The sequence below is a fragment of the Electrophorus electricus genome, chromosome 8 (genome assembly GCF_041902795.1).
Source record: "Electrophorus electricus isolate QZ-2024a chromosome 8, ASM4190279v1, whole genome shotgun sequence".
NCBI lineage: Eukaryota > Metazoa > Chordata > Actinopteri > Gymnotiformes > Gymnotidae > Electrophorus > Electrophorus electricus.
This window is the reverse complement of record NC_137504.1, coordinates 29,013,036-29,036,005: the sequence shown is the minus strand read 5'-3', so window position 1 is coordinate 29,036,005 and position 22,970 is coordinate 29,013,036. Positions and strand designations below refer to the sequence as shown.

Sequence of the window (22,970 nt, the reverse complement as noted above, 5' to 3'; positions counted from 1 at the left end):
CCTTCTGAGCCGTGATTGGTCCGGGGTGTGGATTGGGCCACGCTGTGATTGGTCTCTGGCTCGTGTCTCCTCACAAACAAGCGCTAGGATGGTCTTTGACTATAAAAGCTCGCTGTGTGCGTTTCGGCTAGCTTAACCTAGCTATGTGACAACAGTGGCGATGTGCCTTTGTGCACAGACGCCGTATAATTCGATGGCGTTGTAAGCGTGAATCTAGTGCACACTGCAGGGACAACGGACGGGGCGCGGGGGGGGCTTCGTGTTTGCGTCGGTCCACAGAGAACAGAAAAATGCGAGGACGTCTTACGGTTAAAACGGTGGAGGTCTTGGGTGGCAGGATGATGCGGCTGTGGGTCCCAGTATCATCCACGAAACCAGTCGCGCTGCTTTCCGCTGTGGAGACTGGTGTTAATGAAAGGTTCAGGTCCACGTCCTCCATTTCCAACTACTCCGAGCTGGCCCGGGAGAGATCTAAAACCGTTACCTCTTTTTATAATCAGTCGGCAATAGATGTTTCTGCCGAAAAGGTATGTTCATGCTGGCGAATGGTTCAAACATTGTCCAGGATCAGCGTTACCTAGCTCGGTCGGTTAACATTGCTAGCTAATCAGATAGCTAACAAGGCTAACTAGCTCATATGCTACTTGATATGTCTACGTCTACCATATTGTACCATCGACTAATTGTTAGACGTCGAGTAACAGGAACGTTGTCGAGCAGCGAGGGTCTGGTGTTGGTCGTATAACCTCTAGGGTTAGCTAATTTAGCTAGGCTGGCTAACACGAGACTCGGGTTACTTGTGTGTCACGATGTCTGATGCTGTGTCACTTCGCTTGCGTTAACGTCGCTCGTTAGCGTTAACTAACTCGCTCCTTTATCTGTGTCTGTGGTCCAAATGACCAGCCATTGATTTTTGGCTAGCCGAGATCAACGAAATGGCAGTAGTAGGTCCGCTTGAAATGCGAGATTTCTTCCTGCCACCCTAACGTTAGGTAGGCAGCTAGCTACCGCGTCAGCAGCTTTGTATCAACAGATATCTTAAAATGCTTCCCTGCCACCACAGGTCCAACTAAGGTCAACAGACTTTGTCGTTTTGTTTTTAACATTAGTTCTCGTATGGACTCTCAAACTCTGGTCACTGTTGGCACTGCATTGCAGACTCTGCGTGTGTAGGCTGTCCTTACATAACTATATTGAAGTTCAGGCCGTTGGTTATGTTTCCTGTATAGTTCTGAATCCAGCGGGTGGATGAGGGTTCGTTGGTCGACCACTTCACCTCGCTGCTGTGGTCCGTGTGTCGTTCAGTGGTCGAAGTGACTCATACGATACTCCTGACTTGTTCCACTCGTCTTTGACAATTTACTTCCAAATGGATAAAACACGTTTAGGGCCTGTTATAATGACGACTACGTATGTGGTTATAATGAATGTCTCCCTTAAATTATGCAAAATGAATGCAATCTACATCCTCCCACACACTGACATTTTTGTGCCTCAATTTATCATTGTCTCCTCAGCCTTCTGTTAGACTTACACCAAGCACCTTATTGTATGCTGGCAAGTCTCCGGATGGAAACCATATCCTGGTAATTACAGTGGGTCCTTCATAACTACCTTTTACAATCTGGTTGAATGCCAGTAGATTTTAATTTGTCTCTATAGCAATATTTTTTCAACTGTATTATGCTGTATTATATTACAGCACATTAACAGGGATATCTCTGTTTTCCATTGACCCGCTGTGTCCATCGATGGCGAGTTGCTGCTCGTTGCTTGCTATACTGAGGGGGTATGTGTGGTCTGTGTTTGTGTGTGTGTGGTGATTGCAGAGCAGTGCCAAGTACTTGCACAAAGAGCTGCCAGTGCGCATCGCTCACCGGATCAAGGGTTTCCGCAGCTTGCCCTTTATCATTGGCTGCAACCCCACCATCCTGCAAGTGGTGAGCTCCTCCTCCTTGCGTGTACCTCAACTGGCTGCTGTGCCGCTCTGTCCTTGCGATTAGTTCCTGGATGCCCTGTAGTAACAGGCTTTACAGGGGAAAGGGGCCTTGGGACCAGAGAGAAATAATGCAGGTAACCCCTCGCAGGCTTGGTTCTGTTGGGCACTCCCCACCCACCTCCCCCATCTCCCCACTATAGGACCTGGTCCGCGTACACTAAAGGGCCAGTGCACAGAGCCCCAGACGGAGGCTGAGGAGGCATCAGTGTTGGCCACAGTCGGGGCAGAAATAGCTCACAGTTTACTAACAGAAACATGGACCAAGTGTAAATTTGCATGCCAGAAGGAGCAAAGTTTCAGCCACTCCCCCTAACAGTTCCTGCTGAAAATCTGGGACCCATTCTTAGAGGAAATGATTGACGATGGTTTATCTGACCGACAAAGACCTTACCTGAACTTAAGGTTGGGATCATTTTGTGACTTGAAGGTTGTCGTGCAGAATAAAGCAGGGTCTGTCTCTGACTGCCATTGTTCAGCTACAGTTGGATGTATTCTGCAGCTCCCTTGGGGCCTTGGTGGTGTCCTTCATGCACTCTTTTAGCCAAGGGACAAAAACTTTCATTAGCGCAACAAAAAAGTACAGCAAATAAATAAATAACCTTCCATTTAATTCAGAGCCATGAGCTCTTTGCATGCTTCTCTGAGGCTGCTCCCACAGTGAGGCTCCTCCTATGCTTTTTAGCCTGTTTACAATAGGACTCTCTTCCACTGCACTTTCAACCACATCCATCCTATACTGAATTTGACACTCTTAGAAAAAACAAACAAAAACGTCTTCCTTAAGGGGAACAGAATAATTCTTTCTCCTCCCCAACATGTGCAGCACTGGTCGGTTCAGTTGATGAGGAATATCCCACGTGCACGCATGCTAGAAATTTCCTTTACAAACTCTTATCCTTGGTTTCTGTTCCCTAACATACTGGAATTCTTACCGAAATGCTGAGCTACAGGTGCCTTCCTTTGAATAGACTGAGGGTGTATGATGTTTTCTGTGAAAAGTCGTTAATCACCAAGTGTTGCCTTGCCCCTTCTTTCCCCGTATGGATGTTCTTGGAGCCCCTTAAGAATGTTTAACGTGTGTCAGAAACGAAAGGAGGGGGGGAGGTGATTTATTCCTGGAAAGCAGACACTGGGCAGTTTGTGGGGTCTCTTGGGTGTTAGGATTGGAAATAATTCTCTAATTCTCTCTTTTTTCAGCATGAGCTTTACATCCGGGCCTATCACGTGCTGAGTGACTTCCCAGCGGTGAGTACCTGCTCCATGTCTTCATCCAGTCAGGTATACTAGCGCAAAAGGTTGGGTAAAGTTTAGGGAACCTTTTTTTTTTTTTTTTTTTTTTTTAAAGAGCTGCCATAATTAAAAACACATCCCAGACCCTTGGTAACTGGAGATCACAGGCCAGCAAATTCCTAGTCCCACGCTGACTGTGCTAAATGCTTACTCATGGGCGAATTTTCAGTGTTGTGCAAGTCTGCCTGCAAGCATCTTGTGTGTGCCGACATGGTTTGGCCAGAACATGCTGGGTTGCACTGACGAAACAAGTGCTATTTCTGGGTTTTACAGCTCTGGCAAACTGGGAGTGAGTAAGTAGAGGAACTAGGCTTTTATCCCTGAGTGAGTAGAGCAGTAAGGCTTTATTTTTCCCAGGACCACATTCTGGCTGAGTTTTCCGGAATTCTTACACATGCACGCTACTGCAATGACTTTTTTTTTTTTCCTTGGTTTTTGTTTTTGTTTTTTTTTTTTCTTGGATGTGCGAGTTGTAGTGTATCTATTTATGCAGGTGAAACGGTGTTGAATGCTCAACGTCGTTTCTTCTCTCCTTCAGATCAAAGACCAGGAGGTGGAGGCCCGCTACAGCAAACTTGTTCAGCAGCTGCTTGACGACCACAAAGATGTGGTTACCGTGCTTGCGGAGGGCTTTAGGGAGTGTCGTAAACACATCCAAGTAAGGAAGCGCATGCATGCAGCGCGCTTGTCCATCTAACAAGCATTTGTTTGCCCTCTGATGGCGCTGGAGCCAAGTGCTAATATACCGTCGACATTTATTTATGCATAATAATTCGCACATTCACATGTTTGTCAGGATGAGGCACTGATTCGCAATTTCCTGGACACGACGCTGACGTCCCGTCTGGGCATCCGCATGCTGGCCACACACCATCTCGCCCTGCATGAGGAGAATGTGAGTTTCTTCTATTGTTTCTTCTCTTCTATTGTTGCGCTATTTGTAGCGCGTGAACTTTGCACAGCCCCTGCAGCAGAGATCAGCTGTCTGCTTCCGTTCCTCTCCGCTTAAGTGAAGCAAAATCAAAGCAGCAGCCTTTGCCGCTAAACCCTGATGTACCTCCAGAAGCTAGGGCCTTCACGAGACCTGGCTTCCTCCTTTAGGCAGTGCTACGCATAAGTGATTGGATGCTGAATATTTCTACTGGTTTGCCTCTTGGTTTAAATGCAGCACACCGGAATTTAAGTGAGCTGATGACTCATTTAAACGTGTGAGGGGAATTTGTCTGCTAGGTGGGCCACATAGGAATCCCTTCCATCCCTTATGTATAGTTTCCAACCTCTGCGATATGATCTCCTTACTTTTTAATCTGTGCACGCGAGTTTGAGTGTGTTGACCATTGCTCTTATGTGCTCGTAACAATCTCCCTTTTTCTCTTTCAGCCTGACTATGTGGGCATCATCTGCAGGCGCTTGTCTCCAAAGAAGATTATTGAGAAGTGGGTGGATTTTGCACGGTAAGGTGTGCGTGCGCGAGTGCATGTGTGAGGTTGTGACACCCTAAACTTAAACCTGGGTCATCTCTGCTTTTCTGTCTCGCTCTCTCCCTGTCTACGGCTACACTGATCGTGTTTGGTAACTTTCTGCCTGCATTTGCGAACGGTTGTGATGCTTTCTTATTCTTGTTTATTCTCCTATTTATGGCCACAGTTTGATCTTTAGATTTTCTTAAACATCACCTAAGGAAGCTGTTGTCCTTTAAAGACATACAGGGGGATATAATTTCCCAAGCCTTTCACCTGTGACCTATAAATGCAGCAGTGTATTTCGTTTTCTCACCAAGTTTAACTCTTAAATACTACAGTCCTGTAATCATGTAGTGCAAGCTGCTGTTTTAGATTGGGTCTGGAAATAAGTAACTCAGAAGAGATGGTAAGCTTTCATGTCTTTGCAAGTTGTAGCTTTCATGTCTTTGCAACTATATTTGCAACCAAGATGTTTTGGGGCGCACGGTTATGCTGCCGTTTGAGTCTTTTATGTATACGTGGCAGAGAGTTCCATGTCTTTATATTTTGTTGCTATGAGCAGAGCCCGTGTCCTCCATTAACCTCTGTGTGGAATGATCCCAGACAGACAGCATGGCGCACAAGCAAGACGGGGCAGTTCTCCTTGGGGAAGAGCACAAATGTTTTGGTTTTCCCTTCTCCTCCCTCTTGCTCATTGGCCCGTAAGACCCCACGGCAACAGGCTGTCTGGTCATATGGTAGGGCTTTATTTTTTTTGCTTGTTTTGTTTATGCCATGTTGCTTCTCTAAAGTGGCTACATGCTAACTGAATCCAGGCAATTGTAATTATTTGGAGATGTGTGTTTCGATGGTCTCGGTAAAGATTTCCGTTGCTGTGGCTGAATTGGACCATATGTGGTTCAGACTGCTGGGCTGTCTGGTGTGCCAGAAACTGGCCTGGCTTCTGTTCTTCCAGAACCCAAAACTGAACTGCTGTTTTGTTTTGTTTTTTTTTGTTTTTAAAAAGCCTGCTTCCAAAAGGCATCGTCATGCTAAGATTATTTTAAATGAGTGTTCAGTGTGATGCTCTCACTACCATTTAACAAACATCTTTCCCATGCTCATGGGAAACATGACCCAGAGAGACTGCGCTTCTGTTTCTCAGTAACTAGCGTTGGTCCATATCAGCTAGTCTCTGTCTCGAGTGGAAAGTTGACAAAATAGTCGCTACAAATTCATGCGTAATCGTATGAAAAGAGCCGATTTAAATTGTTACAGAAATACGTTTCCTGCAGCTGTTTACCCCTTCCTTTTCCCCCTGTGGCTTGAAAATCCCTGTTCACCAGCCATCTCTGGGTCGGTTACGTCACGGAGGGAATCCTGAGTGAATCTGGGGCGGCTCTCCCCCTCTGTGGGCCTCAGTGTTCAGATGTAGGTGGTGGCCTCCAGCTTACCTGAGCTTTGAACATCAGCGCTAACGCCCAGCTTCAGAGTTCTGGAGCTTGTCGGAGACCTGAGTGAAAACCTTTCCCCCTTCACCTTTTGGTGGCTTGATCCTAGCCTAGCCTAGGCTTACCTCTCTGATTGCTAGTTCACATATATTGGGAACCAAATGGGTTAGCCAAGCCAGGCCTTGTTAGTAGCCTGTACAGAGTGGCTTTGTATACGTCTCTTTACTGACCTGTAGTACCTGAGGACTGTTGTCTTGTTTCCTTTTGCGAGGCCTGGTACTATTCCATAACTGAAAGTGCTGCGGACAAGAGCAGTTGCTTCAGGTGATTTTGTTACGAAAGGCTTTCTGGAGACAGCCAAAATCATCAATACTCGCTTAGATCACACCTTCCTTTTCACAAGGTGAAGTGAAGAACGAATCAGAGTTGTACGTCTCCTTCAGTGTGACATGCTGGGTGTGCCTTCGTGTGTGGGTGTTGGTGACCCGGTGTGCCCATATTGATGCACTTCTTGGACCCTCTCAGGCGGCTGTGCGAGCACCAGTATGGGAACTCTCCGCGGGTTCGCATCAACGGCCACGTGGCAGCACGCTTCCCCTTCATCACTCTCCCCCTGGACTACATCCTGCCTGAACTACTGAAGAACGCCATGAGGTAACACCCCGGTCTGACCTCCCAAATCCGGGTCAAAAACGACCTAACGGGCGCCATGCCGATGTCCTTATGTATGCCCACTCTGTTTCCGCTGTGGCAAAGGTCTTGTTGCTTTTCGTTTAGAAATCGGGTTTGCCATAGGCGGCCCAAGAACTGAATCTGGATTCCTGTTTGACTTGTATATTGTCTTATATTAAATGCGTCATGAAAACAGGTTTGTGTTTAAACTTGGATCCAATTAGGTTTGGGATGTACGAGTTTGACTATCTCAATCTTATTATTGCAGAGAATATTCATGGTAAAATCCATGTGATGGCTCAGCATAACACGAGTTCGAGTTCAATTTCACTGTTGTATGTCACACCTGTAGTACTGTTGACCTGGTGGGGTGGTGTTTGGGCATTGTACTGTGACTTGAGATTTTAAGAGTGGAGCACACGAGTCAAATGCCACTTTTAGCTGCCATTCCGTGTTTGCATGACCAGTACATTGTCCTTTCACCCAGCTGGAATGTGTAGGCTGGCAGTGTCTGGAAGATCTAGCAGCCGTGGTCTGTGAATAGTGCAAGAGTCTGTCTGTATGACCTTTTGGTTAACCCTGATACAGCACTCTGTGCGTTTAGAATGATATTCAAGGGCTGTGGTCTTTTGGTGTGTCTTTTGTATTTTTATTTTTTTTAGTCTTTTAAACTTTGGTTTAATGGTTTTAGGCAAACTTGTTGCCACTTGGTCTAGTGCTTTGAGTATTTTTCACTGAGCTAAAAGTCTTTCAGTGAAGGGTAAAGTAATGTAAATGCTAAATCAGCATTAGGTGACTGCTGAGAAAGGTGTAGGTGCGTGTGTGTACACACACACACACACACACACACACACACACACACACACACCTGTGCCTCCTAGTCTTATCTACAAGGCACTTTCTGAGAATTTTGGTCATGGTGACCGCATATGAGCTTTCACTACAGCAGGTCGGCACCTCCTTGAATTGCTCTATGCAGCTATGGTGTTTGAGATTGTGGCGCAGGTGATATTGAGTCAGTGATGGGGCCAGACATTGGTAGCTCAGTGGTTAAGGTACTTGACTTGTTGGGGTGCGTGTGCATGCGCGTGTGTAGGCTCTGTGTCGCTGATGTGATTGTGATTAAAGAAATGGCATGTCCTTGGCAATGCCCCTAACTCCCCTAATGTTGTGTTTAGCAAAGTTGAGTGTAAGCACTGGTCTAGGATCAGGGGCAAACTCACAACTAATGGGTTGTAGATCTATGGGAAGGCTGTTACTGACTGTAATTCAGTACCACTACACGCACTTGATTTGGGGCCTCTAGGCCAAGTCTGTAAAACCTGTGCCACCAAGTCCACTGCTTGTGCTCAGGACCTGAATTCACAGGTCATCTCAGTAGCTGATCTTGGATCAAGTGTTTCCCTGCTTGCACCAGTCATTTAATTCAATTTGACACTTGCACTGTACTGCTCTGGGACCAACAGTAAAGCCCTAATACTACTGTACAGCTGAGGTGCGTAGTAACCCGCTACATGTGCTCCGTTACTCCCTAAAGTGCCACCGCTTTACTTCAGTTGGACAACTGGACTGTAGACCAACAGTAGTGAACAGGCCGGTTTTCCAGCCTGGGCATCAAGTGATTTTTACATGTATGCAAAATGGTTCGCAATATGTTTTCTTTAAGGTTCATATGTGTGTGAATTTGGTGCAGTTGTGGTCCAATATCGGTGATATTCAGAGGGGGAAAATGGCTGGCTAGCTTCATAGCAATAAACTACAAGCATGGGGGAAAAATATACAGAAACTGAACCAAATCTGTGACCTGTAATAATGCATCATGTCCCAGATGGAGGCATATATTCAAGATTATGAAGATTGGTTTCTAGGTCCTAAAAAATTAAGGTTTATTTGATTTTTATATATTGCCATTTTTCAACCACATACCGGTGAGGTTTTTAGCTCGGCAATGTAGGCTATCTAATTAGCTACCTGGTCTGACTAATCGGTCGCCTAATTGTATGTCTACCAAATTACACTGGGCAAGAGCTGGGCAAGGAATATTCCCAGAAATTGTCTTGGCTACTAATCAAAGTGATGACCAAATTAAATGTGATGCTTGTTACTTATGTTAAATGCACAATATGTAGCGGACATGGGAAGAAAAGCTAGTTCATTGGTTATGTTTAACCTAATGTTAAGTTGGACGAAACCCAGAGCAAAGAAACAGCTGCTTATGTATTTTTGCACCCTAACTCAGATGTGTTCAGAATTTCTCTACCTTTTTATCCCATTGTTTGTCTAAATGCATGGCATTTAGCTGCCTACTTGGATAGGACAAATGGTTTGTATCTGATCATCTCACGAGTGTGTATGTATAGCTGTGTAGAGCAGGCCTATGGAAACTCGGTACCAAGGAATGTGGAGCCCCTCTATGTTGGCAGACCCTGAAGAGGGATGTACATGCCCCTGTACAAGATTGTTCATAATAATGTAATGGCTTTATTTATGAATTTTATGAAGAGAAATGTATAAATACCACGAGGACCACATGTACTTTCTTATTTTTACTTAAGTAGTTTAAATGACTACTTCTACTTGAGTAATTGTTTAGAAGTAACAATACTTTTTACTTGAGTACAATTTTTGGCTAGCCTACCCACCTCTGCTGTATAGTGCACTCACTCCCCATGCTTCTGAGAAGTGCTGGAAAAATGTATGTCCAGAAAGAAAGGACTCAGTTCTTGCTTGTAGGACAAATGAATAAAGGTGACCACTGATGTATGTAGATGCAAAGTAAAGGCCAGGTCCTGACTTTCACAAATGTGTTCTGGTGCCAATATTGTCTTGGCTATTGCTGTTTTTCTCAAAGATTTCCCAGTTATCTTTTATTGCAATATATTAGGAATCTGCGAAGGCTATGCTAACATTGTGGGTGAAAAAGAATACTGTGCGATTGGTGGTGGTCGTTCTTAATCCAATTTTTCAGATCACCTTGTAAAAACAAAAGTTTCCTCTCCTTTCATAGGGCCACTATGGAGAGTCACTTGGACACCCCTTACAACGTGCCAGATGTGGTGGTGACCATCGCCAACAATGACACAGACTTTGTCATCAGGTGAGTGTCTACACGCACATGGTAGCCACCAAGCCTAGCTACACGCCCTGCCGCGCACGCACGCACGCACAGAGCGGTATTTTCTTTCACTCACTTGATCCAATAAATGGTGGGGTATGAGCGAGGGTGAGCCAGAACAAATGCTTCTCCTATGCAACCCAGAGCCAGCTTTTGAGAAACCAAAGATTACAGCGATGACGTTACCATAAGAGTCATGATGTGTATTTATGGGTTGGCTCTGCTTATGAGAGCAGCGTGCTGTTATTCTGGAGACAGGAGATCATTAACCTGTGTTGTGCAGTTCTGACTGGCTGGCTGATGATGGAAAATCTGTTTTGCTTTGAGCAAATGTGTGCCCACACCCACCCACCAGACAATATTTCTGTCCCTACACCAGTCAGTATTTTGGCCATTTACTGCACTAGATTACGTTCTGTATTTGCATGTCGGAGTGGAAGCGAAGAGGCCTGGAGGAAAATGTGTTGAAATACTGAGCTTCCTGTACAAGTGCGCTGCTTTATTCTGTTAGTGTGGACGCTTGGGTTCTGACGGCTTTGTGCTGTGGACTGAATGCATGGGTTTCTAGTTCAGAGCTGAGCAAAACATGGTCCTCCAGGAAGCAGGTTTTTACAGATTTAGCTCTACCCTCTGAGGGGAGGCAATGTGACCGGCCGCTTGCACGGCTCATTCAACTACCAACAATTAGAAAACCAGGACTGAATTTGGTCCCGTGCCCAGTTTGCAAACTTCTTCTTCTTGTTTACAAACACCTAAATAAAATGTTTTCCTGTGGGCATATCTGAAACTTACTGAATACTTGTGTGGTGTGGAACAACCATTCTAATTCTTTGGCTCATATCTGCACCTATTGATAAGATACTTTTGTCCCTGATAACCGTTTTATAAACATGGGTTGAGTAACATTTGCATTTCCAGACAAGGGTGCAAGTTCCTTTCCATTCACGGGACCTGTGTACTGTACAGTGTCGGGTATATTTCTCTTCCCTGCTGTGACATAACTGGCTCAGAGCATCAACTTATGAACCCATTATGAAATCGGTGGTGTGCATCACCACAGAAAGAAACAGAAAACTATCCTAGAGGAAGGCACCTGGAGTTTGGCAACTGCTCTTTGAACAAGACTAACGGGAAAAGGCCATAATCTATGGGGCCTCTAGTGTTTCATCTAGGAACCTGGGTGGATTGGGTTTTCTTCATGACCTTGTTAAAACGTTTTATTTGAAGAAAATCACCACCTGTACTGTCAAATGTATTATTTTTTTTTATTTATTTATTTTTTTTTATTTAATTTTTTTTTTTTTAGTTTCCATAGTATCAACCACCACTACTTGCAGATGTTTCAGCTTAAACCAGTTCTTAGCAAAGTAAAACAATTATGTTGGAGTGCTTCGCCCCTTTCAACCACGATCTTGTTGGGGGAGCGGGGGTGGGAGTCCAGAGGCGGCCGTTCATCCAACTGTTCCTGGCGTGCAGGATCTCGGATCGGGGAGGAGGCATTCCACACAGCATCATGGACAAGGTGATGGACTACCACTTCAGCACGGCTGAGCAGAGCACGCAGGACCCGCGCATGAGCAACCTCTTCAACACCATGACCAACAGTGGGCCCCAGTCCGGCCCCATGCATGGGTAAGCCCATTTGGAAGCTTTGTTTATGATAACCCTTCGACCTAATGGCTAATGAAGGAAGGTGATTGATTGGCTGTGTAATATGTTGCATTGTACCTACATAAACAGGTCTGTTTTAGTGTTGTGCTATCAGTGCATTTCGGGGGTGTACACTTGCAGCCTGTAGCCATTCAATGCCATAGATTTCATTAGCCATCTGCCACACTGTTCATCACTGGACCCTTTCTGACCAGATATCAGCAGAATACGTCAGATACAGCCATGCTTCTGTCACAGCTCTAGCCTGGGGCTGTGTGCTTTACTGGTGCGAGTGTATCAGAGCACCATTATGTTGCTGGAGAGTTTACACACATCACTGCCACCCAAAAACATATCCAGCCACCTGTGATCCTGTTTTAATCTAGCACACCTGTGGCCATGCACAATGTGTGTTGGTCTCCAAGTCTATGCTTCTAAAGTGTATCTACAAGGCACGTGTATCTATTAAAGTGGTCACTGAATGTTTATGACTTAAGCTATTTTAACACTCTGACAGCTGCAGGACAGTTGTATCCCAGTTATTTTATTAGCTCAGAGGTTGGAGTGACCTGGTCAACCCAAGCCAGATCAGACTAGTTTGTCTACAGGGGGGTTTGGATGTGACATCATAACACTGCCCTCTTACTGTACAGCCTCTCAAAGCACGACTCGATGGGAAAATACTACAGGTCACATTCAGGCAGTGATCCACCAGTCTTAAGTGCTGACATGATGTAATCTTAAACCAGACCACAAAGTTCACCTCCATCATCCACATAAATGGCTTTTTGATGGCGCATTCTGGGAAAGGCTGTGTTGTGAAATACTATGGTGTGTGGGTTTTTTGTTTTTTTTTTCCTCATGATTTGGGCTGCCTTGACTCCGCCTCTGTGGTCTGCGCAGGTTCGGCTTTGGCCTGCCAACTTCCCGGGCCTATGCGGAGTACCTGGGGGGCTCCCTGACACTGCAGTCCATGCAGGGTATCGGCACCGACGTCTACCTGCGCCTGCGGCACATTGACGGAAAGGGGGAGAGCTTCAGGCTGTGAGGCCCTGCGCCCCCTGCTGGACACCACCGAGCCTGCCAAGGCTCCCCCAGGCTATAAAGCTATTAACCGCCGTTAACCACGTGACTGACTTCCTCGATTTCTGTTCTCATGCACTCCCTGTAGAAAATGTAGTCAGAGGGCCATGATGAGTCTCCACCCCCTTGATCTGCCTTTTGGATAATGACTGAGCTCACAAGGAGCGTCCCCACCACACTTTTTTTTTGGGACTTGTTGGACTAGGTCAGCAAATAAAGGACCGTTTGGTGTGGTCATTACTGGTTACCCTCTCGCACATGCATCTGAGAAGGGACCTACTGCCTTACACACAAAAACCCCCAGAGAATCCAATCTTTTAAATGTACTGTCCGGTATTCAATCATTGTCATTCTGGCATATTGCTTATTTAGCTAACACACTTCATGTATAGATTTCATATATATTACATGCTTGACAAAAGGCTGTTTGCTTATAAACAAAATAAGAATGTCATGGGGTTTTTTTTGTTGTTGTTTTTTTTAATATTTGTTATCAGTTTCTCCAAGAATTAGTTTTATTATGGTGATGATCCTATATGAACTGATGCATATTCTTTAGTGCTTAGTGTTGTGGATATGATGTTTTAGGATGGGCTGACTTGGCTAACATTCCAATAAGGGTCACAGAAATTACAGTAGGACAAGTACACAGCAGTCACCTCAAAGATTTCAACCATATTATGTTTGGCTCCTGATTAACAGGGTCACATAATTACTACATTTAGGATGGTCCATTGACGTTTTAACCAACAATCCGATAATCTATCATTAATTGATGGGTAATGGATTTAAAGTTTGTTTTTCTTTTCTCCAGCATTACTTTTCTGAACATTTGGTTCTGTAAGGTGCCACGTATTAGTCGGGCATGTGTTGATGGACTGGAGGGTTGTTGCCCAACACTGCCCTCTACTGGCTGAACCTCAGTGTTCACGTCCACTCTACAACTGAGTGGTAATGGTGTATGCGACGTTATTGTGATTAAAGTGATTAAACTAGGGGAAAAAAAGGATTAACGTGCACATTTTGACACAGTTTCTTTTGTAAATGTATAGGGCCGAAATATGGCGTGAGGAGTCTAGCATCATGTCGAGGATGGCATCTTCTTGTTGGCTTTGTTCTGCTTGTTTTATTTTTGGTTTAGTTTTTCATATATGCCAAATCTGTTTTGGGGGGCATTAAAAATTCGGAATGAGAATCGATCTATTTCCCATTTAGTTTTTATGCTTTGCAGGCGCAGAAGAAACAACAAGGCTAACAGACGTGATCAAGGGATTTTACGCACAGTCGCGATTTCTAGTTCTGGCATTTGAAGTATGTGCCAAAACGTGTTAAACCACATTTTCTTTGAAGCGGAGATTTAAAAAACAAACAAACAAAAACTAAGTGTAAAGGCAGTAACTACGCCTGCTGTTTACATGGGAATCATCGCCTATATTTAGAAAATGTCTGCCTCCTTCGCCTCGACTAGAATCCTTTGCCATATTTATTTTTCTTTTAAAAACTAACTTCTAAATGTCCAAATTTCAACAATTAACCATAAAGATTTGGTATAAGATTTGATAATAATCGAATGGAATAAATCTAACCAGTAAATCAAGATTTGAAATGCTTTATAGCCTGTTTAGGCTTAACTGGATCTGTTAAACCACTCCGATGGTACGGTGACTAAAATGGAGCACAGAATCTACTGCTGTATCATATTTGCACAGGACAACCGAGGGGGGAAAAAAGCAAAATAAGAATTGTTTTTGCTCCGTACTGAAAGCCATAACGATGCTCGTTCAGGCCCGTTCCAACGCCTGATCCGCGAGCCCGTGCGTTTGTTGAGTAGCTCACCTGGACTCACTAGGGAGGGCGAATCCTCGCACGAGGGAGGGCAGATCCTCGTCACGTGGTACCCTGGCCGCAAACAGAGGAAACGAAAACAGTGCAGTCCGTCCGTCCGTCCGTCTCGCCGCGTTTGAGCAGCACCAGCGAGCGCAGATCTCTTTCGGAGGTATTTTTGCATTTATCTGCGAACGCAAATCTCTGGGTAAATAAGGTGAGTGAGTGGTGCGAAACTCGACACAGCAAGAAGTAAGGAGGGGGCAGTTTGAGAGCTAGGCTAGCTAACGCCTCTTACTGGGTTACAAAGCTGCCTCGCTGTGTGCAGCCGCATACACCGCTGCTGGCCGTGCGAATAATTCACCCGTCTCTCAAAGGAAGCTCGCTCCCAGTTAAATACCAGCCTGGGAATGAAACGGCGATATTTGCCCCCGCAGGGCAGGACACAGCCGTGGGTTGCGGTGGGTAGTGACAAACAGGCGTGTCTTCTCGTGTGGCATGCAAGCACGAATTCGTCAACTTGAAAGAGCAGCTCACTGCAACTGTTCCCCTCGTTTAGCCAAGGGATGATGATGATGATGTTTATTTATTAGACGTATCAAAATGCATGTGCAGTTATAGCAAACATTGGTTTATAATATTTTTCAACACGCGAGTAGATAGCTAACGCCAGCTAGCCCAGCTGAATGGAGGCGAATCGCTGCCACTAGCAGAATTTAAGATTTATGTGATGTTTTTCACACTGTAAACCGTCTGCGTCCCGGCGTGCATCGTTGCGGCTCGATAACCCCACCGTGTGCTGTGTCTTCCGTTTTAAACAGGCCAGAGATGTGTGATGAAAGTCAGTCATAAAAGCGGGGAAACCCAGCCAAGTAAGTAGCAGATGGAATAACACCCAAGTTTAGGATGCGGTTGGGTGTCGCTGTGAAATGAAACGCTGCATAGCTAGCGTGAATGTGGGGGGGGGGACCTATTCATATTTTGTAAATATCACTTCACTCTCAGGTGCCATGAGCAGCGACTTGAACGTACCCATGGGTTCGTCGGCGGGCGGTGTGTCCGACAGACTGCAGGACGGCGGTGGGATGGACTACAGGGACTGGGTGCGCCGCAGCTACTTGGAGCTGGTCACCTCCAACCACCACTCGGTGCAGGCGCTGTCCTGGAGAAAGCTCTACTTGAGCAGGGCCAAACTCAAAGCGTCCAGCCGCACTTCGGCCCTGCTGTCTGGTTTCGCAATGGTCAGTGAGATGCCTGGAATTGTAGATTTGGATCTAAAAGGTTATTGCACTCTTTGATGGATGATTGTGAAGATGCCTGTAGTATCCTTAACGAGGGATAAATTATTAATAGATATTCTTGATATTCATTCAAAAGTCTTAAGTGTTATTCCTGTTATTTTAGTTGCTTGTGCCAGATTTAAGCTGAACAGACACCTCAGATGGATCATGTGTCGAGCAGCAATTTGACCAGTGTAAAATTAATGTCACCGCAACGAGTGATTTTTACCTACGGCGGTCAGCCAAGAGTGTTAAAGGGCAGCCCAGTGTGCTCTGAGTGTCGGTGAGAAGAGCCGCTGTTTTGCTGTTCCTCCAGGTGGCCATGGTGGAGGTGCAGCTGGAGATGCAGTACAGCTACCCACGTGTGCTCCTCATCGCCTTCAGCGTGTGCACGACCGTGCTGGTGGCTGTGCACCTGTTCGCGCTGCTCATCAGCACGTGTATCCTGCCCAACGTGGAGGCCGTCAGCAACATCCACAACCTCAACTCGGTTTCGGAGTCGCCACACGAGCGTATGCACCACTACATTGAGCTGGCGTGGGGCTTCTCCACTGCCCTGGGCATCCTGCTCTTCCTGGCCGAGGTGGTGCTCCTCTGCTGGATCAAGTTCCTGCCTGTGGACTCTGGGACCGTCCCCAGAGCTCCGAACTGTACGGGCCCCCATCCCCAGTGCCCCCAGACGGTGGGCCACAGCGGCTGGCAGGCAGCCCTGGCCTCCACCATAATCATGGTGCCCGTGGGGCTCATCTTCGTGGTGTTCACCATCCACTTCTACCGCTCGCTGGTGCGCCACAAGACGGAGCGCCACCACCAGGAGATCGAAGAACTGCACAAGATCAAGGTGCAGTTGGATGGCCAGGAGAGGGGGCTGCAGGCGGTGTGAAGTCCTGCAGTTTCAGGATGGCTCGTTTACTTTTTTTTTTTTTTTTTTGTGGCACCGTTTTTCATGCCTTCAAGCGCCTTGGTTCACAGTCTTTAATGTCTCCTCTTGGAAGTTGATGCCCATGTGTGCATTTTATATGCAGAATATGCGTAACGTTTGACATCTTTATAAGAAAGCAGAACAAATGCTGAGGTCTCCATGTTGAGGTTAAATGCGCATTACAAGGAAAAAATGGCATGTTTACAGAATTTCATATGAAGGGCTATTTTATTCCCCTTTTGTTTGTTTAAGGAGTCTCTTTTTCCTCCCAATACTTTCTCAATCTTCTTTTTTTCTCACTCTGGAGTTGAAGGGTGGTTGGGTGATGGATATTAGTGTGCCAACATTTCATGCCAGAATCAACAGAAGTAACAGCAAGAATGCAGGAGTCTTGGCTACTTTGGCAGCGAGCCTAAATAACTTCAGTTATTAACGCAACTGAGTCAGATATGCAATGGTCCTAAATCACAGGTGTGCATCATCTGAGCTTCCCTTTGATAGTGAAAAGTACGCTGTTAATTACTTCTTAAACGTTTTGGTGTTTTTTCTACTGAGGAGTCAAGATGCATCTGACAAATAGATTGTATACCACCTTGGAAATGATGTTAGTCAGTGTTTATTCTTTGTATAACCTTTTAAAGCACCATTTAATATGAGGGCAGGAATGGTCTTAATGATTCTTTATTAAATGGCCAACTACAGATTCAGTTGTACAGAAGTGCGCTCCGTTATTTATAGGTCATGTTGAGTCTTAGGTAGCCAGAGTTAACGTACTAATTTTGTTGATGAGCACAAAGCAGAATCATAGACAAGTGGGGATTTCATCCCATTATGTTTCCAGAGGTTTACAGTGCGATTACTAGGGTGGAGCATGTGTTCAGAATCATCTGGGCCAAACATTACTCAGTCCATCAGTGTAGGGAGAGCATGTACTTTAAATTGGCAGGATTACAAATTCGCCCACTTCAGAGGTACAAGTGAAAATTGCATGTTGATTTAAACTGAACCTAATCGATCTGCTTTGTGAACCATGGAGCAGAGTGATTTGAGTAAGCAGAGTTCTCAATAACTCCTGATGGTTCCTCTGAATGTTTAAACAAACACCATGTAAAAGGAAGATGAGGATGCCTCCCCCCCACCCAAAAAATTAGCGTTAGACCAGTAACTGTGCCTGCCTAATTGTAAAGACACACATAAAAGCGCACTTGTAGTATAGTTAAAGGAAATGAGTTGAACTCGTTTCCTTTATAGTGGTTTGTTGGCTTTGTGTGGTATTTCATGAAGCATGATATCTCACATTGTGACTCGTTATTGCCAAATATCCAACCGTTAGTTGTATTAGAAATGGAGAGTTGGACAATGGTAGCCAATGATATCATGCTTTGTGAAATACATCTTTAGATTTACATTTATTAAACTTAATCAGGTGCTGATCTGGGGTACATTTTAGCACTTGGTGCATTTGCATCCACACTGTGCCAACAGCCCAAGAGGAAACTGACCAAAAAGGGAAAAAAATAGCATATTAAAGTCTTGTAGGCACTCTTTGTCTGAATATAAATGCCTTTGAAACTGCATTTTCTTTCAATGTGCCAGATTACATTGTGACAACACAAGAAACAAGGGGTGTCTTGTGAAAGCTGCCATATTTGTATTCGACACAATATGTAACCAACTATTATCAGAACGTTTTGTGGGGTGGCATGTCCTTTTCATATACCGTATAACGTCTGTGTACCTGTATGTTAATTTATGTCAAATAAACACCATATTTTGTTTTTCAAGCCTTCTAGCTTTTTTATATGCTAGTTTTCTGTATCGCTTCATATTATAGGCTGATTTTTAAGTGGGCAGTTCTGAATGTGCTTGTATGCATTGTTTTATTCAAACACAGTTAAAAGTTATCTCATCAGTGCAATTAATCACACTACAGAGGTCTCTCCGTGGGTCGTAAGCTCAAGAGGACAACGCTCTGAAGTAGCCTGGCCAGATTTTGCTGTGAATTGTGCACGTTCCAAGCAGCTGACACTGCCATGTGTACAGGAACTGAGACACAGCTGGTGCAGTGGGAAGGTTTGCACTTGCTAGGCATGAAATCCCCCCCCCCCCCCCCGTCTCCTTGGAGACCGTACCACCCACCTTGCTTTGTGGCTACATCTGTGACTCAGTTTCTGCACTCGTTATGGATGAAGTGAAGTTGGCCCTCAGTTGGTAACTGGTTTCCCCAAAGCATTGTAATGTTCTTACCAATGTTCTAGTGAACAGACATGTTAAAACACACTAAGATGGGTGCCTGACTGATTTGTTTAATCAAGACATGCTTGATCACATGGGACTTCAAAAGGTTTGCACATGATCATGAGTGCAACGACCACTGTGTTGGGCTCCATAGGTGTAGGCCAGTGGTTTACGAGCGAGTTCATGAACCACCACTCAGTTCATGAGGGGATCTGGCCATGGGTAAGCTCAATAAACAGTAGCAGTTTGCTCCTTTCTCTGGCATGAACAGCATTCACATAAAGTGCAGTGCTTTCCATATTCCACTTACTTTTCCATACTGCACCTTATAAGAATCTCAGAAGTAGCATTCCCTGTGGAGTATGTGCAAACAGCATGAGGCCTAGTAAAGCACCATGTAATGTCTTTTTTTTGGCACCTCAATAAGTGGTGCTAGTTAACTATCTTAAATAATGAGTGTCCCATTAATTATGCAGTCAGGTGGAGCTGGACCAATCCTAGTGAGGGTAATAAGAGAAAGAAGGAAGGGGTGTAGTTGTATAAAAATAATGTAGGTGACAGGCACTTTAAGGTCAGTAAGTTTTATATGGATTTCAGATTTTCTAATTTAGCAGAGCTTTTATCATCCATGGCTAAGATAATGTTTTTGCTGAGGGTTAGCTATGCTTTAATTGTAACATTTTAAGGTTTTCCTGTTGTTGGGTTCTTTTTCTTGTTTGCATTATAATCAAATCCAGGCATTTCCATTTGCATATTGTGCAAAACTATTGTTCCACTTGAAGGGCAGCTGTTCGGCAGGTAGTGCCTGGCAGATTTAGTAAATGAGTGAGGAAACGTGGCTGACTGGGCATGGTACCCAGAAGTGATTCTGACCAAGGTTTGACTGAACTTGAGCTTCTCTCTTAAGCTGCGCATGCATATTTTATTTCCTCGCTCCATATCCAGCATTTGCTTGCAATGTGGGTTTCCCTGGAGACTGCTGGGATTGAGTATTGTACTTTGCAATTCAAAGGCAAGAAAGTGAGACATGTCTGCAGGTCTTGTGCAATATTGCTGCTTTTGATGACTCCTGCATATCACTTTTGTTGCTTAAAGTGTTTGCATTTAACCCACTGGAAGGCACTACATTTTCTTCTTCATTCCTGGCAGTGGGAGTGTTGAACATAAATGGGTTGCAAGGGGCAGGCTCTTTGGGGATCTTGCAACAAATCGCAGGCTGTGGCCCATCATGGATATGGGAACAGAGTTTTGACACTATATTTAGTCTATGACTGATACTAGCTCCACAGATCCCTTAATTGGACATCTTGTGACATTTTTGTCTTGCGCACAGTCCTCCCTAGCACTGCCCCTCCCATACCAGACTTTCTGCTTGTGTTTTCAGTGGGAGTGCTTTCAAAGGGAGTCCTTTTCCACAGCTTTTCTCTTGAACACCTCCTAACAGCAGAAGTGTTTGAGCCACCAGGCAAGTGTCCCGTGGGTGATTGGTGTGCCGTCAGTTTTTGGTGGGAACCAAATCTGAAGAAATGAGAGGGAGGACAACAGACAGGATTCAGTCTCACCGCTTGACTGAGTTGTTTACTGATTGAGCGTCCGTAATTTCTCACTCTACACAGGCCCATTTTCCCAAAAGTGTGTGTTACACATATATAGGCAGTAAAATAAATTGTCTTATCCTGGCTTACCTTGTGTGCCATGATGTTTTAGGGAAGAGATGCAGTTAAAGCCTGCAGTCGCACATGAAACTCTGCGTCTGGTGTGGAATAGGGTAGGAACTCATGCTCTGGGTGGGGTGGGAGACTGCAGGATCAGGCCAAGCATGTAGAACGTTTCCCACTGCGCTCGAACGGGCCTGGTGCTTATCTTAGTTAAACCAGTGACGTTTTCCATGGTGTTCTAGAGGTAGGCATAGGTGGTGCTGAGTCTTACCAAGGACCCTTAGTGGTATCCAATGGAACATTTGCCCACACAGGAGACTAAAGCCTAATCCCCCATGGGAGAGGCAGTGTTGTTCCCCAATCAGCCAACACCTTATCATAATCCTTTCCAGAACAATCTTCCATACATGTATTCAAAAACCTTTAACCAACACTCTCACTAGAAACCGAGTTTATTTCCAACCCTAATCTTGCATGTGTAAGACATGGAGGGCAGTACATTTCTTAAAAAGCAAAGCTGCTGCACACTAGTGCAAAGCAGAGGCATTCAAACTACACAGTGTTCTTGAGAGAGGTAAGGGAATGTGGTGGCACGATGTACCTGAACACAATACAACCGACATTACTGAACCTGCTGTGGTTAACAGCACAAGGCATAAACAACTTAAAGCCAAGAATGTTAGGGCATCCTCAGGAGCTCAGTCTTGTACACACAACTTGTGCACCACTTCAGAAATGCCACAAAACCAGCATGACCTACCCCTCTGGGGAGTATATCTTAATAAGGTGCTGCAGTTCAGATGGGTAGCCTGTTAAGGGACACCTGTGGTTGGCCTTGACGTACGTATAAATGCACCGGTAACAGAACACATAGCCTGATGTGGCCAATGCTGTGTCGTTGGCACGCACTTTCCTACAAAATGGGCAGATTTTGCTGCATGCTGGTGACGTGACCCGGTCCTCCAAGTGAAGGGGTGGAGGGGGTGTGGGGAGGGAGGTGAGGGACCTGACGGTGCTCTGGTTGTCTGCGGAGTACCACCACTCAAGAAACTGCAGGAAGAAGACCCCCAGAGAAAGGCCAGTAGAGAGGGACACTTCCACCCCACCCATCACCGTGGACAAGACCTGCCAGACCTTCTCCCCAATGCTGACAGGGGAAGAACAGCAGCATTTAAAGCTTTTTAGGCATTGGGACAGCTTGTGTGGTTTGTAATCAATAATAATAAATGTAAAGTGGAATTTATTGCATCAGTGCTGCAGGCTACAGTGCTGAAATGACCCAAAGAAAGATTCTCACCTCTGACTGGGGCTAAGAGCAGGGCCTGATGGTTTGAGGTCCAAGTTGCGAACGTCGTGAGCTGTGAGATAGGACAGTTTAACGTCCGCCAGCCACAGCAGGGGTGAATGCGTCCGTGTCTTGCCAAAAATATACAAAAGCTGATGGCAAAAGGTGCAGCCCTCCCATGCCATACACGCATAAGGATAAGCTGCTAAAAAGGCCCTGTACATCTTCTGGGCAAGGGCCTGGGGCAGTCGTATCGAGAAGTCGTCCTCGTCCCTCTGGCGAGCAAAGACCTTCTCCAGTTTGGCACGCAGGTACGGGAGAAGCGCTAGGAGAAGCAGAGAGCGCAAATGCTGCTTGCGAGGAAGGCCACGGCAGGCCGGTCGCGCGCTATCCGTCACCACGCGCTTCAGACCGTAGAAGTTCTCGGAAAAGGACGCGCTGGTGCGCGACAGGAAGTGATGCTGCAGCAGCAGGTCCAGGGTGGCATAGATCTCGTCAAATGTCCTCCAAAGGATTCCGTAACGAGCAGGGTTGGATTCAGCTAGGATCTGTGGATACATGATAACAGTTCATCATTGCCTTAAAATTAAAGAATTGAAGAAATTTTGTTTCGGCAATGGAGTGATCCTCATTGACAATATTTTGCTGAAATTACAAATAATAAAAGTAGCCATCAGCTACTTAAAATCATAGCGCATTATAGTTAGGTATAGGCGTTAATATTGTGATTGGAAGGGTTTGCAGACTTACTTTGACGGCGTGCTGCAATGCAGGTTTGACAGCACTCATCAAAGAATCCTGAGCTAAAACTTCAAAAATAGAAGGTCTGTCATCTGCTGCTGCGGCTGTCAAATGTGCTCCTCGTTCTGCCATTATGTTGGATTTAAATAACTAACTATGCCAACTAACTGACAAGCGCACGTTCAGTTAAAATACAAAAAACTATGAGCTAATAAGTGCAAACTACTGGCTTTTATCATCCTGCACATTACGTCTGTATGAAAACATAATTATCGTTAGCTACATTTCTCAACTTTCCTTGCCGTTAACCTACCAGTCTT

At 45.3% G+C, this 22,970-nt stretch overlaps 3 protein-coding genes and 1 long non-coding RNA gene across 11 annotated transcripts in view; 2 read left to right on the top strand and 2 right to left on the bottom strand.

The window, feature by feature from the left end:
* LOC145658920 (uncharacterized) overlaps positions 1 to 14,937 on the bottom strand; it is a 21,747-nt gene extending 6,810 nt beyond the window's left edge. The window contains exons 1-3 of one of the 2 annotated variants that reach the window (XR_014124786.1): positions 14,825 to 14,937; positions 14,539 to 14,714; positions 2,391 to 2,533 (exon numbers count right to left, since the gene is read on the bottom strand). This is a non-coding gene — a long non-coding RNA (uncharacterized LOC145658920). Of the gene's footprint in view, positions 1 to 1,923; positions 2,048 to 2,390; positions 2,534 to 14,538; positions 14,715 to 14,824 lie in introns of those variants that run through there. The other variant, XR_014124785.1, reaches the window with a different exon arrangement.
* On the top strand, positions 102 to 13,237 carry bckdk (branched chain ketoacid dehydrogenase kinase). 3 transcript variants are annotated; one of them, XM_027004152.3, is made up of 11 exons: positions 103 to 527; positions 1,518 to 1,586; positions 1,830 to 1,940; positions 3,197 to 3,244; positions 3,828 to 3,947; positions 4,086 to 4,184; positions 4,670 to 4,743; positions 6,708 to 6,836; positions 9,862 to 9,951; positions 11,446 to 11,601; positions 12,523 to 13,237. In XM_027004152.3, exons 1-11 carry the CDS (start codon positions 291 to 293, stop codon positions 12,665 to 12,667), a joined length of 1,278 nt encoding a protein of 425 aa, XP_026859953.2. In that variant the 5' UTR covers positions 103 to 290; the 3' UTR covers positions 12,668 to 13,237. The 3 variants fall into 3 exon arrangements, with proteins under 3 accessions (XP_026859954.2, XP_026859955.2, XP_026859953.2); XM_027004153.3 differs by lacking the exon at positions 6,708 to 6,836 and having other exon boundaries at positions 102 to 527; XM_027004154.3 differs by lacking the exons at positions 1,518 to 1,586; positions 1,830 to 1,940 and having other exon boundaries at positions 102 to 527.
* orai2 (ORAI calcium release-activated calcium modulator 2) lies at positions 14,607 to 18,512 on the top strand. Of its 4 annotated transcripts, none has more exons than XM_027004157.3 (4): positions 14,607 to 14,698; positions 15,348 to 15,398; positions 15,532 to 15,767; positions 16,123 to 18,512. In XM_027004157.3, exons 2-4 carry the CDS (start codon positions 15,362 to 15,364, stop codon positions 16,687 to 16,689), a joined length of 840 nt encoding a protein of 279 aa, XP_026859958.2. In that variant the 5' UTR covers positions 14,607 to 14,698; positions 15,348 to 15,361; the 3' UTR covers positions 16,690 to 18,512. The 4 variants fall into 4 exon arrangements, with proteins under 4 accessions (XP_026859958.2, XP_035383576.1, XP_035383577.1 ...); XM_035527683.2 differs by having other exon boundaries at positions 14,607 to 14,743; XM_035527684.2 differs by lacking the exon at positions 15,348 to 15,398 and having other exon boundaries at positions 14,607 to 14,743.
* On the bottom strand, positions 18,363 to 22,970 carry pex12 (peroxisomal biogenesis factor 12). Of its 2 annotated transcripts, none has more exons than XM_081718797.1 (3): positions 22,660 to 22,970; positions 21,922 to 22,457; positions 18,363 to 20,484 (listed from the first exon to the last, which is right to left on the bottom strand). In XM_081718797.1, exons 1-3 carry the CDS (start codon positions 22,780 to 22,782, stop codon positions 20,244 to 20,246), a joined length of 900 nt encoding a protein of 299 aa, XP_081574923.1. In that variant the 5' UTR covers positions 22,783 to 22,970; the 3' UTR covers positions 18,363 to 20,243. The 2 variants fall into 2 exon arrangements, with proteins under 2 accessions (XP_081574923.1, XP_026859956.3); XM_027004155.3 differs by lacking the exon at positions 18,363 to 20,484 and adding an exon at positions 21,059 to 21,771.